General features: G+C 30.4%; 2 protein-coding genes across 2 annotated transcripts; one reads left to right on the top strand and one right to left on the bottom strand.

Moving 5' to 3' along the window:
- The first annotated feature begins 320 nt into the window (after nt 1–320).
- On the top strand, nt 321–921 carry LOC145640984 (uncharacterized). The gene is made up of 3 exons (XM_081692197.1): nt 321–448; nt 555–654; nt 747–921. The coding sequence occupies exons 1-3, from the start codon at nt 355–357 to the stop codon at nt 919–921; spliced, it is 369 nt and encodes a 122-aa protein (XP_081548323.1). The 5' UTR covers nt 321–354.
- Nucleotides 922–2,232: 1,311 nt separating this feature from the next.
- On the bottom strand, nt 2,233–2,793 carry LOC145640084 (protein FAR1-RELATED SEQUENCE 5-like). Its single transcript, XM_081691394.1, has one exon. It carries the CDS (start codon nt 2,791–2,793, stop codon nt 2,233–2,235), a length of 561 nt encoding a protein of 186 aa, XP_081547520.1.
- Nucleotides 2,794–13,996: the final 11,203 nt, after the last annotated feature.

The raw sequence follows: 13,996 nt of genomic DNA, 5'->3' as shown, positions 1-13,996 counted from the left end.
CGAAGGAAGGAGAAGGACAAAAGGAAAGTTGAAGCAAAGAAAGGGTAATCAATGTAACTTATTAATAGGAATATTTAATACATTGGTTTTGGTTTAGAACATATGTTGGACGATTTGGTAAAATCTTAATATAGGATTAATGGTTTGTGTTTTCTAGTTATATATATTGGTTTTGATTTGGGTTTGTTATTAGTATTTCAAATATGTTCCAAAGTATATATGTTTATGTTCTAAAGTATTTCTAATTATTTTCTAAATTACTTGCCCATGTTCTAAAAGTAATTTTGATTTTGTTTAGACAAAAGAATAAGCTTAAAATTTTCTTGCGTACAACAAAGAAGAAAACGAAAAGGAATGACGACACCAAAGACACCAATTCCTCCAAAAAAGATGCATAAAGATATTTCACCTCCAAGCTTCAATTTGTTGACGCCCTCACCAATAGTTGGTAAGTTTGACTTATTTTAACTTTATTTTTGTTATATGTATATTGGAAATTTATTATATTTATTATGTCAAAAGTTCTTTTAATGTTCTAAATTTTTTAAATATAGATCATCCACCTACATTGAATGAAGAAGAAGAGGACAACAAAACCAAAAAAGAAAAGAAGAAGCATGTTGAAGAAAAGAACAACAAAGAGAATAAGCAACGGTAATTAGATTTAGCCTATGGCGGTTGTTTGATTATTATTTGATTTTAGTTGTTGATTGTTTTTTTTTTTTTTTTTAAATTCAATTGAATAGGAAGCAAGAAGAAGAAGAAGAAGAAGAAGAAGAAGAAACAAAGAAAAAAAGAGGAAAGGATAAGCTTCCAATGTACTTGCGTTCGCCTTTTATGGTTACTCATGAAAAACTCTTCAATAATGTAGATCATAAAATGATAGCCGAGTATGCTTTTGCTCAAGGAGATAACGCGTAAGATTTCATTCATCTATATTTATATGCTTATGATAAAAGTATTTGATTATGTCATAAAATATATATATATTTATGTTCTAAATATTGTATTTATCTTCTAAATATTGTATTTATCTTCTAAGGTAGAAACTTATGTTTTAAAATACATGTTTGAAATTCCCATCTTCGTTTTCTAATCAAATTCAATTTTGATGGTTATATTTTTTCTGAGTAAATGTTCTAAATGTTACAAGTTTATGTTCTAAAGTACTATGCTTATGTTCTAAAGTTGTATGTTTATGTTCAAAATTACGTGTTTATGTTCTAAACTATTACGCTAATGTTCAAAATTATGTTTTGATTAATATAGTTTATGTTCTAAAAGTATTTCTATTATGTTCTAACATTTTCTATCCATATGTTCTAAAGTTTTCTCATATGTTCTAAAGTTTTCCCTTATGTTCTAAAGTTTTCCATTATGTTCTAAAGTTTTTTTATTATGTTCGAAAGTTTTTCCTTATGTTTTAAAGTATTTCTATTATGTTCTATGATTTTCTATTATGTTTGAAATTATTTATATTACATGTCAATCTTTTAAAATACTTTAAATTATATATATATGTTATAATTTACATATCAATGTTCTAAAATAATTGTAATTGAGTTCTAAATTCCATGTCAATGTTCTAATTATATTATTAATTTTTTAGTTGGAAGCATTTGGTGAATTTTATGAAGAAGTTGATAAGAAGAGTGCAATTATTTCCACTTATGAAACAAGAAATGTTGAGATGAGATGGAAAAGCAACTAGAATAAACATGATTGTGGAGTATTTCTATTGAAGCACATGGAATCCTATGAAGGCCAATGTCAAAAACAATGGAATTCAGGACTAGTGAAGGATAATGTAAGTACAAAACATATATGATTAGGTTCTAATTACGTGTCAATGTTTTAAAGTAATTCTTATTATGTTCTAAATTACATGTATATGTTCTAAAGTCAGTTTTTTTTTTTGTGCAGTTTGAGCAAATGAAAAGGTTACGAGTGGAGTATTGTGGGAAGATTATAACATCAGAAGTAAAGTGAATTACATTAGAACATATTAAAATAATACACATGATCTAAATACTATTAAAACATTAAACTAAAACTTTAAAACATTTAAGACAAAATTTATAAAATAAAAGAGAGTTGAAAAAAATGGTAAAACTATAAAAAAAAAAAAAAAAAAAAAAAAAAAAAAAAAAAAAAAAAAAAAAACTTTAAAGCATTAAAGAAAAACTTTTGAACATAAAGATTAAAATTAGAACATATTTAGACATTTACATATTACCTCATGTAAAACTCAATCAAAGTGAGATGGGGATTTGTTAACATAGTGAAAAAATTATTTTCACTTTCGGATCTAGATGTGGTCCTCATGATGCCACCTAAAAATAAATCTCTGAAATACGCTGGAATCCACATATCACGTATGTTGAACATGTGAGTCAACCACTCATGATCGTTCAAATTAAATTCTGAAATAACTTTGTTCCACTTTTCTTCACATTCTGCTGGCTCAATCTCTAAATGCCAAACACATGCACAAAGTTTTTTCAAAAAATCAGTTTCTTGGGTAATTGCCCGACCTACTTTTTCAGGCACCTTTTTCATAATATGCCACATACAAAACCTATGTTCTGCAGTCTGAAAAACATTACGAACAACAACTTTCATTGCAGGGTCTTGATCGGTAATCAAACACACAAGCTCATTATTTCCCATTGATTTAAGAAAAGTTTTGAAAACCCATTCGAAAGATGATATATCTTCATGAGCTACAAAAGAAGCCGCAAAAGTAACACATTTCTTATGGTGATCAACTCCAGTAAATGGACCAAAGATCATATTATATTTGTAACATACACAAATTATATATGCAGAAAATATTAGAACATAAGGATTAACTTTAGAACATAAAGGTAAATTGTGTAGCATAAAGGTATACTTTAGAACATTAAGGATAAAATTTAGAACATAAAGATAAATTGTGAAGCATAAATGTATACTTTAGAACATTAACGATAAACTTTAGAGCATAGAAATTTAATTAAATTATTAAACTTGCCAATATTTTAGAACATAATGCATCTATAAGTATATCAGCAATATATGTTTAGAACATTAGCAATATATGTCTAGAACATAAGATATACATAATTTAGAACATAAGAAATATATGTTTAGAACATCAAAACATGATAGATATTAATTTAGGAACATAAAAAAATCTACATTTAGAACATCACCTGTTTGTTTGGAACGTTGTATCAAAAGATACCATATCACCAAAAAGTGCATAATTTTTGCGACAAATAGGATCAACCCATAAAGCTCTACAAAGTCTACCTTCTTCATCAACATCATAGTAAAAAAAAAAGGCACTCCAAAGCAATTTCTTATTTTGAAAGTTATCCACAAACATTTGGGCATCTGATCCAGCAATATAAGCCTTCAAATCTCTATAAAAGTTTTTGAAATCTTATTTAGATGCACCAACATTATCATGTGATCCAGCTAATTCTTTCATTATTGTATAAGATCTCACAGGACCAACATTTACCTGTGTACAAAAACAAAGAGAAAGAAAAATTACTATGATTAAAAACAACTTTAGAACAAAGAAAACAATATTTGACACATAAAAATAAATCACCTTTGAATTATCAACAATCAACTTCTTATGCATAATATGCATTTTTCTATTATCCTTTTGAAATTTTGCACAATTTGGAGTATATAAACAATGATTATGTTCTTCTTTGAATTGACTAACAACATACTTTCCTACATCATATCTCATACATATGTGAGCATTGCATCCTACACGAGTCACTAAACGTTTCCTAGTAATACGAACTTTTCCTTCTTCATCAACAGTTTGTTGAGCAATAGGTTTTTTTGTTGCCTTGAAACCTTCCTTATTACAAACTCCATATTGAAAAGCAATTATATCTTTGTTATTCTTCTTCCTTGTAATAGTAGATTTCCTAGAAGTAAACCCAGCGACATTTGCATATGCTTTATAAAAACTAAGACCCTCTTCGGGATCTTTGAATATCATCCCCAAACGAGGTTTTAACTCTTCGGGAACACTTGGAATCCATTCCTTAGTGGTACCACCAGGGCTAAACGATCCAACAACCTCAGGAGTACGATAAATAACACCAACTGCATTAGAACATAAAGAGAAAGAGAAACATACATAAAAAACTTTAGAACATAATGAAAAAAGTTTAGAAAATTAAGAATAAACTTTAGAACATAGTAAATTACTTTATAACATACATAATAAAATTTAGAATAAAGTGAAAAAATTTAGAAAATAAAGAATTACTTTAGAACATAACTAGAATTTTTTTTTAATATTAAACTAATTTTGAACATAATCAACAAATTTACAAAATTACTTTAAAATATACAACTAAGTAAAGTTTAGAACATGTAAGTAAATTAAAATTAAAGTATTAAAACAATGAAAATTACCTGAATGAGTAACAACGGAAGAAGGAGAATTATCTTGAACATCATCTAAATCCATGAATATGCTAAAACCTAATTATCATAAATACAAATTGTAGTAAAAAATCAATCTAAAATTACTTATAGAAGAAAAAGGTAATTAAAGTTTATGTATTATTTTTCCCTTATGTTCTAAAGTTTTCCCTTATGTTCTAAAGTATTTTTTTTATATTCTAAGATTTTCTATTATGTTCTAAAGTATTTCTATTATGCCATAAAGTTTGCTATTATGTTCAAAAGTTTTCTATTATGTTCTATTATATTTTTCCCCTTATTTTCTAAAGTATTTATATTATGTTCTAAAGTTTTCCCATATGTTCTAAAGTTTTCTACTATGTTCTACAGTTTTCCCTTATTATGTTTTAAAGTTTTCTATTATGTTATAATGTTTCTATTATGTTCTAAAGTTTTCCCTTATGTTCTAAAGTATTTTATTATGTTCTAAAGTTTTCTATTATGTTCTATTATATTTTCCCCTTATGTTCTAAAGTTTTCTACTATGTTCTAAAGTTTTCCCTTATTATGTTCTAAAGTTTTCCCTTATGTTCTAAAGGATTTATATAATGTTCTAAAGTTTTTCCATATGTTCTAAAGTTTTCTACTATGTTCTAAAGTTTTCCCTTATGTTCTAAAGTATTTATATTATGTTCTAAAGTTTTTCCATATGTTCTAAAGTTTTTCCATATGTTCTAAAGTTTTTTACTATGTTCTAAAGTTTTCCCTTATTATGTTCTAAAGTTTTCCCTTATGTTCTAAAGTATTTATATTATGTTCTAAAGTTTTCCCAAATGTTCTAAAGTTTTCTACTATATTCTAAAGTTTTCCCTTATTATGTTTTAAAGTTTTCTATTATGTGATAATGTTTCTATTATGTTCTAAAGTTTTCCCATATGTTCTAAAGTATTTTATTATGTTCTAAAATTTTCTATTATGTTTTATTATATTTTTTACTTATGTTCTAAAGTTTTCCCTTATGTTCTAAAGTATTTCTATTATGTTCTAACATTTTCTATCTATATGTTCTAAAGTATTTCTATTATTGTAAAAAAAAAAAATTGAAATTAAAATCCAATAATAGAAAAACTCAAGCAAAAAAAAAAAATTTGGAAAAAAAAATGAAAATGAAAACTAGAAACTTAAAAAAAAAAAAAAAAAAAAAAAAAAAAAAAAGCGAAAAAAATTAGGGAAAAAACAGAAGAAAAAACGAGGAAAAAAACGAAATAAAAATAAAAAATTGAAATCGAAAAAAAAAACTGGAAAAAAAAAACGAAAAATAAAAATAAAAAACTAGAAAATAAAAATCGGAAAAAAATGGAAAATGGACAATAAAAAAAAAACTGGAAAATATAAATAACAAAATGGAAAATCAAAAAAAAAATTGAAAAATAAAAACAGAGGAAAAAAACGAATTAAAAATAAAAAATTGAAATCGAAAAAAAAAAACTGGAAAAAAAAACGAAAAATAAAAATAAAAAATTTGAAAATAAAAATCGAAAAAAAAATGGAAAATGGACAAAAAAAAAAAAAAAAAACTGGAAAATATTAAAAACAAAATGGAAAATCGAAAAAAAATTGAAAATAAAAAATCAAAAAAAATGGAAAATCGACAAAAAAAAAAAAAAAAAAAAAAAAACTAGAAAACAGAAAAAAAAAATCGTAAAAAAAAATTGAAAATCGACAAAAAAAAAAAAAAAAAAAAAAAAAAAAAAAAAACTGGAAAAAAAAAACTGAAAAATAGAATAAAAAAATGGAAAATCGAAAAAAAAATCGTAAAAAAAAATGAAAATAAGAAATCGAAAAAAAAAATGGAAAATCGCCAAAAAAAAAAAACTGGAAAATAAAAAAAAAAACTGGAAAATTGTAAAAAAAAGAATCGAAAAAACAACTTGAAAAAAAAACTGGAAATTAAAAAAATAAATTATTAAAAATCGAAAAAAAAAAAACCAAAAAAATAAACTTACCAAGTTCCTTGAGGTAGAAGAGAGAGAACAGAGAAAATGTTGAGGAGAGAGAAAATGCTAAGGAGAGAGATTTAGGGTTTTCTTTTATTTAAAGATTGAAAAAGAGTTATTAAAATTACAAAAATGCCATTAGTAAAGGGGGATTTTAGATGGTTAGATCAAAATCATTGAACGGTTGGGATGGATTCTTATATAAGATTGGATTCTTATATAGAGGAGGGTTCTTATATGAGCCTTCCTCTATATATATATATATATATATATATATATATATATATATATATATATATATATATATATATATTTTATAAGCTCTAATTTTGAATATTATTTTATATAGTGAAAATGTCAAACCTTGCCAAACTTGAATTCGTGGCCCTTGATATCACTGGAAAGAACTATTTATCATGGGTGTTAGATGCTGAAATACACCTAGATGCTAAAGGCCTTGGTGAAACCATTAAGGAGGGTAATAAAGCAACACTCCAAGATAAGGCAAAGGCCATGATATTCCTTCGCCATCACCTCCATGAAGGACTCAAAAATGAATATTTAACTGTGAAAGACCCACAAATCCTTTGGAGTAATCTAAAGGAAAGGTATGACCACCAAAAAACGGTGATACTACCTAGAGCTCGTTATGATTGGTTGAATTTGAGATTGCAAGATTTTAATCTGTTAGTGAATATAACTCAGCTATGTTTAAAATAACTTCTAAGTTGAAATTATGTGGAGAAAATATTACTGATTCAGAAATGCTTGAAAAGACATACTCCACTTTCCATGCAAATAATATTGTCCTGCAGACACAATATAGAGAAAAAGGTTTTAAAAAATATTCTGAATTAATATCTTGTCTTCTTGTGGCTAAGCAAAATAACGAGCTGTTAATGAAAAATCATGAATCACGTCCTACTGGCTCTACTCCATTCCCTGAAGCGAATGTGACAACCCATAACGGGAAAGAAACTAAAAACAAAGACCATTCCAACAGTAGTGGTCAAGGTAGAGGTCGTGGTCACGGTCGTGGCCAATGGCGTGGTCGTGGTCGTGGGCGTGGTTTAGTGGATATGGTAGAGGTCGTGGAGGTCATTACACAAATTCTCATTCCCACCAGAAGTGGGAACGTAGGGATGATAAAGAGAAAACTGAGACCAATATATGTTACCGTTGTGGAGGAAAAGGCCATTGGTCTCGGGTTTGTAGAACTCCAAAGCATCTTGTTGAACTTTATCAAGAATCATTGAAGAAAGGAAAGAAAGTTGAGGCAAACCTTGTTCTTGAAGATGGTGAAGGTGATTTTGATTTTGGCAATGCAAATCATTTCGATGTTGCTAATTTCCTTACTTCCCCAGAAGGGAATAATTTTGATTTTGGCAGTACAACTCATTTAGAAGTTGGTGATTTCTTCAATGCCCCGGAAGGGAATAATTAAATTTATATTATTTTATGTCAACTTTAAGTATTAGACTTTATCTAGTTATTTACTTATGTTATTGGGACTTTATATGCTTAATGAATTTATGAACTATTTGGGTGTTTTTATTGAATTATTTATTTTATCATCTTTATTTTTATGCTTATTATTTTGACATGTATTTTATTTCATGAAGAACATGGATATTACTCAAGTTCAGTTTGCTATGAATGGTGAAGAATTATGTCTTGCTGACAGTGCAACTACTCATACAATACTTAGAAATAAAAAATATTTCTCTAATTTGATGATGAAAAAGATTAATGTGAGTACCATATCGGGTAGTACAAATATCATTGAGGGCTCCGGAAGAGCCACTATAAAACTGCCTTGGGGAACTGAAAGTAAAATAATTGATGCTTTATACTCCCCATTGTCTCAAAGAAATTTATTAAGTTTTAAGGATATTCGCAACAATGGTTATCATATTGAGACAATCAATGAAGAAAATAGCGAATTCCTTCAAATCACAAATATAACTCAAGGCACAAAACATGTTTTGGAGAAACTCCCTACATTCTCCAGTGGTTTGTACTACACAAAAATCAATACTATTGAAACTCATGCTATAGTAAACCAGAAGTTTACTGATAATTTTGTTGTTTGGCATGACCGGTTAGGCCATCCCGGTTCAATAATGATGCGAAAAATAATTACGAATTCATGTGGACATTCTTTGAAGAGCCAGCAGATTCTTCATAATAATTTTTCATGTGCTTCTTGCTCAGAAGGCAAGTTAATAATTCGCCCATCACTAGCTAAAATTAATTTTGAATCAATTAGTTTTCTGGAACGTATACAAGGAGATATTTGTGGGCCCATACATCCCCCATGTGGACCATTTAGATATTTTATGGTTTTAATTGATGCATCAACTAGATGGTCACATGTGTCCTTGTTATCAACTCGTAACCTGGCGTTTGCGAGATTACTTGCCCAATTGATTAAATTACGGGCACATTTTCCAGATACTCCTATTAAGACTATTCGGCTTGATAATGCTGGTGAATTTACATCTCAAGCTTTCAATGATTATTGCATGTCCATTGGGATAAATGTTGAACATCCTGTAGCTCATGTTCATACACAAAACGGTTTGGCCAAGTCATTAATTAAACGTATTCAGTTAATTGCTAGACCAATGCTTATGAAATCCAATCTCCCAATTTCTGCTTGGGGACATGCTGTATTACATGCAGCAGCACTAATTCGCATTAGGCCAACAAGTTATCACAAGTTCTCCCCATTACAATTGGTTTATGGTCAGGAACCAAATATTTCCCATCTAAGAATTTTTGGATGTGCGGTTTATATTCCAATAGCTCCACCACAACGCTCTAAGATGGGTCCTCAAAGGAGGTTGGGAATATATGTTGGGTTTGAATCCCTGTCAATAATTAAATATCTTGAGCCTACAACAGGGGATTTATTTACGGCTCGTTTTGCAGATTGTCATTTTAACGAATCACTTTTCCCAACATTAGGGGGAGAAAAGAGAGAGCTGGAAAAAGAAATTAAATGGAATGAATTATCGTTATTTTATCTTGATCCTCGAACTAAACAATGTGAATTGGAAGTTCAAAAGATAATTCATTTACAAAGTTTAGCAAATCAATTGCCAGACTCGTTTGCTGACCCAAAAAGAGTGACCAAGTCACATATTCCAGCTGTAAATGCTCCATTTAAAATAGATGTCCCGGAAGGACAAAATAAATTTTCTAATGAGTCTAAACCACGTCAGAAACGTGGAAGACCAATAGGTTCCAAAGATGAGAATCCTCGGAAAAGAAAAGGAGCATTGATTGATGATGGTCAAATTGAAGAAACAATTTCCGAAGGATCTCCAGAAGAGAATTTAGACATGATACAAGAAGAAATTCAGGTACCTGATAATGAAGAAATTTCAACAAATTATATCATGTCTGGAATTACACGGAGCCGAAATCAAATCGACGTCGATGATGTTTTTGCATGCAATGTAGCATTAGATGTTATGGATAATAATGAGGATCATGAACCAAAATCCATTGAAGAATGTAGAAAAAGAAATGATTGGACAAAATGGAAAGAAGCAATTGAATCAGAATTAAAATCTCTTGGAAAAAGAGAAGTATTCGGACCTGTAGTCCGTACACCTGAAGGTGTAAAACCAGTGGGATATAAATGGGTCTTTGTGCGAAAGAGAAATGAAAAGGGTGAAGTTGTAAGATATAAGGCACGCTTAGTTGCACAAGGATTCTCACAAAGACCTGGTATTGATTATGAGGAGACATATTCTCCTGTGGTGGATGCAACTACTTTTAGATTTTTGATTAGTCTGGCAATAAGAGAAGGACTTGACTTACGTTTGATGGATGTAGTCACAGCTTATTTATATGGCCCACTGGATAATGACATTTACATGAAGCTCCCAGAAGGATTCAAGCTGCCAGAAGCAGCAAAATCTAGTTCTCGAGAACATTTCTGTATTAAATTGAACAAATCTCTTTATGGATTGAAACAATCTGGGCGTATGTGGTATAACCGTCTAAGTGAGTATTTGTCAAAGGAAGGTTATAAGAATGATCCTATTAGCCCATGTATTTTTATAAAGAAATTTGGATCAGGATTTGTTATAATTGCGGTGTATGTTGATGATTTGAATATCATTGGAACTCCTGAAGAGATTTCAGTGACTGTCAATTATTTAAAGAAAGAATTCGAAATGAAAGATCTTGGAAAGACAAAATTCTGCTTGGGATTACAAATAGAGCACCTAGAAAATGGAATTCTTGTGCATCAATCAATATACATAGAAAAGGTTCGTAAAAGATTTTCTATGGATACAGCACATCCATTGAGCAGTCCTATGGTTGTAAGACCACTTGAAGTAGAGAAAGATCCATTCCGACCTCGGGAAAATGATGAAGAAATTATGGATCCTGAAGTACCATATCTTAGTGCAATTGGAGCACTAATGTACCTTGCAAGTCATACACGACCCGACATATCATTTTTCAGTTAATTTATTAGCAAGGTTTAGTTCATGTCCAACCCGGAGGCATTGGAATGGGATTAAACATTTACTTCGTTATCTTCAAGGTACGAAGGATATGGGTTTATTTTTCCCAAAGTTGTCTAAAGAAAATTTGATTGGTTTTGCAGATGCAGGTTATTTATCTGATCCTCATAATGGTCGATCACAAACTGGATATGTGTTCATATATGGTGGTACTTCCATTTCTTGGCGTTCTATGAAACAAACCATTGCAGCTACGTCTTCCTATCATTTTGAGATTTTAGCAATTCACGAGGCTAGTCGTGAATGTGTATGGTTAAGGTCGGTAGTTCAACATATAAAAGAAGTTTGTGGTTTATCATCTGGGAAAGAGGCACCGACAACTTTATACGAGGATAATGCAGCTTGTATTGCTCAAATTAAGGAAGGATACATCAAAGGTGACAGAACAAAGCACATCTTACCCAAATTTTTCTTCACTCATGATCTTCAGAAGAATGGAGATATAAATGTTTTGCAGATTCGTTCAAGTGAGAGTTTAGCAGACCTATTCACTAAGGCTCTTCCAACCGCAACCTTTAAAAAGTTAGTTTATCGTATTGGATTGCGTCGTCTCAAAGATCTTCAGTGATATAATAATGAGGGGGAGTAATTGCGCGCTGCACTCTTTTTCCCTTATCCATGGTTTTTTTTCCCACTAGGTTTTTCCTGGAAAGGTTTTTAATGAGGCAGCATATATGCGCATTAAATATATTTAGATAATGCCCATCCAAGGGGGAGTGTTACAAAATATATTCTATGTGGATGTTCATTATCATTTGTAACTCCCTAGTATTATGCCACCCATTGTAACCCCCATATGTAATTACCTCTATTGTAACCCCCGCTTAAATGGAATCTTAATTTCCATGAAGGTTACATACTTACATTATGTATATATATATAGCATGGACAAATCAAAGGATGGATAATACAATTACCATCTACATCTCTCTCTTATATTCTCCCTTTCTCCTTATTTTATAATAATATATATATATATATATTTAAAAAAAAAAAAAAAGTCGAAGCTAAAAAGACACCTAAACTGGATAGGCTGTAGTATATCAGTTATAACTTTTGATCTGTGAATTTTATTGAGACAAAACCAACTTCAAATGAGAGATAAAACTCAGGGCTACAGATCCATAGGTGGCACGACATGTAACTCTTTTTAGAATTCCGGCTATGACCAAAACAAGTTGACTCTTGTGCAGTATACGGGAATAAAAATCCGGGTGACTCAAATTTTTTTTTAAAAAAAAATCTATGGCTCGACTCTAATAATAAAAAAAAAGGGTTTGATTAAAAATAAATAAATAAAAAGTCAAAAAATGCACATATAATCACATTGTCACGAATGATGCAATGAAGTTGGCAACCTAAAGTCAAGATCTATGTTTCACTATGGTCAAGCTTTTGGGTGTCAAAGGGTACCATGGTTAAGAGTTTGGACGCGTTAGCAAGGCAGCCTCCCTTCAGGGTGTATGCGAATGGGCGGCTCCGCGATTTTGTGATGAAATCGAACTCGACTCCATGGTTTGGGTGGATTGAAAAACTCGGATGAACCCTTATTGCCATGAGCGTTTTCGGGTTGATATAGCTTAAATCCCCCGGGCTAAGCCACATACGTAGAACACGCACTATTTTGGCAAAATAGGTGACCTAAAATTGCATATGCATATGTGACAATTCCAATTAAATCGCAGGAATACAATTCAAGAATCTTTTAAGTCTCATCCACTCATCTCAATTAAATACCGATCACTCAAATCGATAAATAACCAAGAATCCTCCCTAGTGGAGTCGCCAAATTGCAGGCGTCGCTTGAAGTGCGCCTACGTTAAAGCATGTTGTGAATATGCTTGGAACTCATAGGAAGTGGGAATTGACATTACGATTAGGGACAACGATTAGGGACAAATAAAGTAGGGAGCCACCAACAAGTTTTTAAGGAACTTGTAAACCGTTCACAGACCATTTAAGGCAACCACGAATAAAGGGACAACGATAGGCGACAACGATTGACCCGTGAAGGTTACACCCCATTCATAATCCATGAGATTACTAACTCCATATGGTTCGGAACCACGAAAGGAGGATCGGGGATGATGGTACGAAGTGAGTCATGGAGTCACAGTCGCCCGTATTGGCCTCTACTCGATTCTTATAGTGAAAAGTGATTCCTGCGATCTCAAAGGCATACAAACAAAATATTCAATTTGCTCCAAACTATTATTAGGCTAAATTGGTTTAATATTAATGCAACACATAATTGTAAAATATTGTGATCACTTGATTTAATAACAAGATTAAAAAGGAACCTAAACGGGTTGTCCAAATTATCTTATTAGGCGTGATTTTCAATTACATATTCCCTTTAACATGTAATATGGTGATCAATAAATATAATAGAATAAACATTAATATTGGAAGCAATTCAACAATAAATTGTTAGTCAAATCAAATATAAAATGACCTAATCATGATACTAGCAATATTAAAATAAAATAAGAGTAATTAAATTAATTAATTACTCACATTCTGCGCGTTCCTTTAAATTGCTACATCATGAGTAAACTATTAGTAACTTCAATTAAAATATAAATCAAATGAAAATTAAATTAAATTAAATTAAAGTAGAGTTGATTAGGTCCAAACCATCAGTTAATTATACCTTTCACGCCTTGGTTTAAGGACGGAACTTCGGGTTAAGTATGGACTCCTTGTAGTGCTTAAGGAAGAATGGTGTAATTAGGAATATAGGTTTAAGGCTTAGAATATGAGAGAGAGAGAGAGATAAGAGAATGGTTTTTGGTGTTAAAGAGAGAAAGAGAGAAGTATTTAATGATCAAGCTTGTAGATGATTCAAAAAGGGGTGATATGACCTCTATTTATAGGGAAAAAAGAGGGTCGGAGAATCAAGAAAAGATCGAGTTTGAATCGGATTAAAACTCTTGCAATAGACAACAGTTTTTACGGTTTTTGTTTTTATCATATCTTTTGATCCAGAAATCGGAATAAGATAAATAAGATATCGTTGGAAAGCACTTG

This window comes from Chenopodium album, chromosome 7 (genome assembly GCF_948465745.1).
Source record: "Chenopodium album chromosome 7, dcCheAlbu1.1, whole genome shotgun sequence".
Classification (NCBI taxonomy): domain Eukaryota; kingdom Viridiplantae; phylum Streptophyta; class Magnoliopsida; order Caryophyllales; family Amaranthaceae; genus Chenopodium; species Chenopodium album.
The sequence above is the reverse complement of the archived record's forward strand: the minus strand, read 5'-3'. Positions and strand labels throughout refer to the sequence as shown.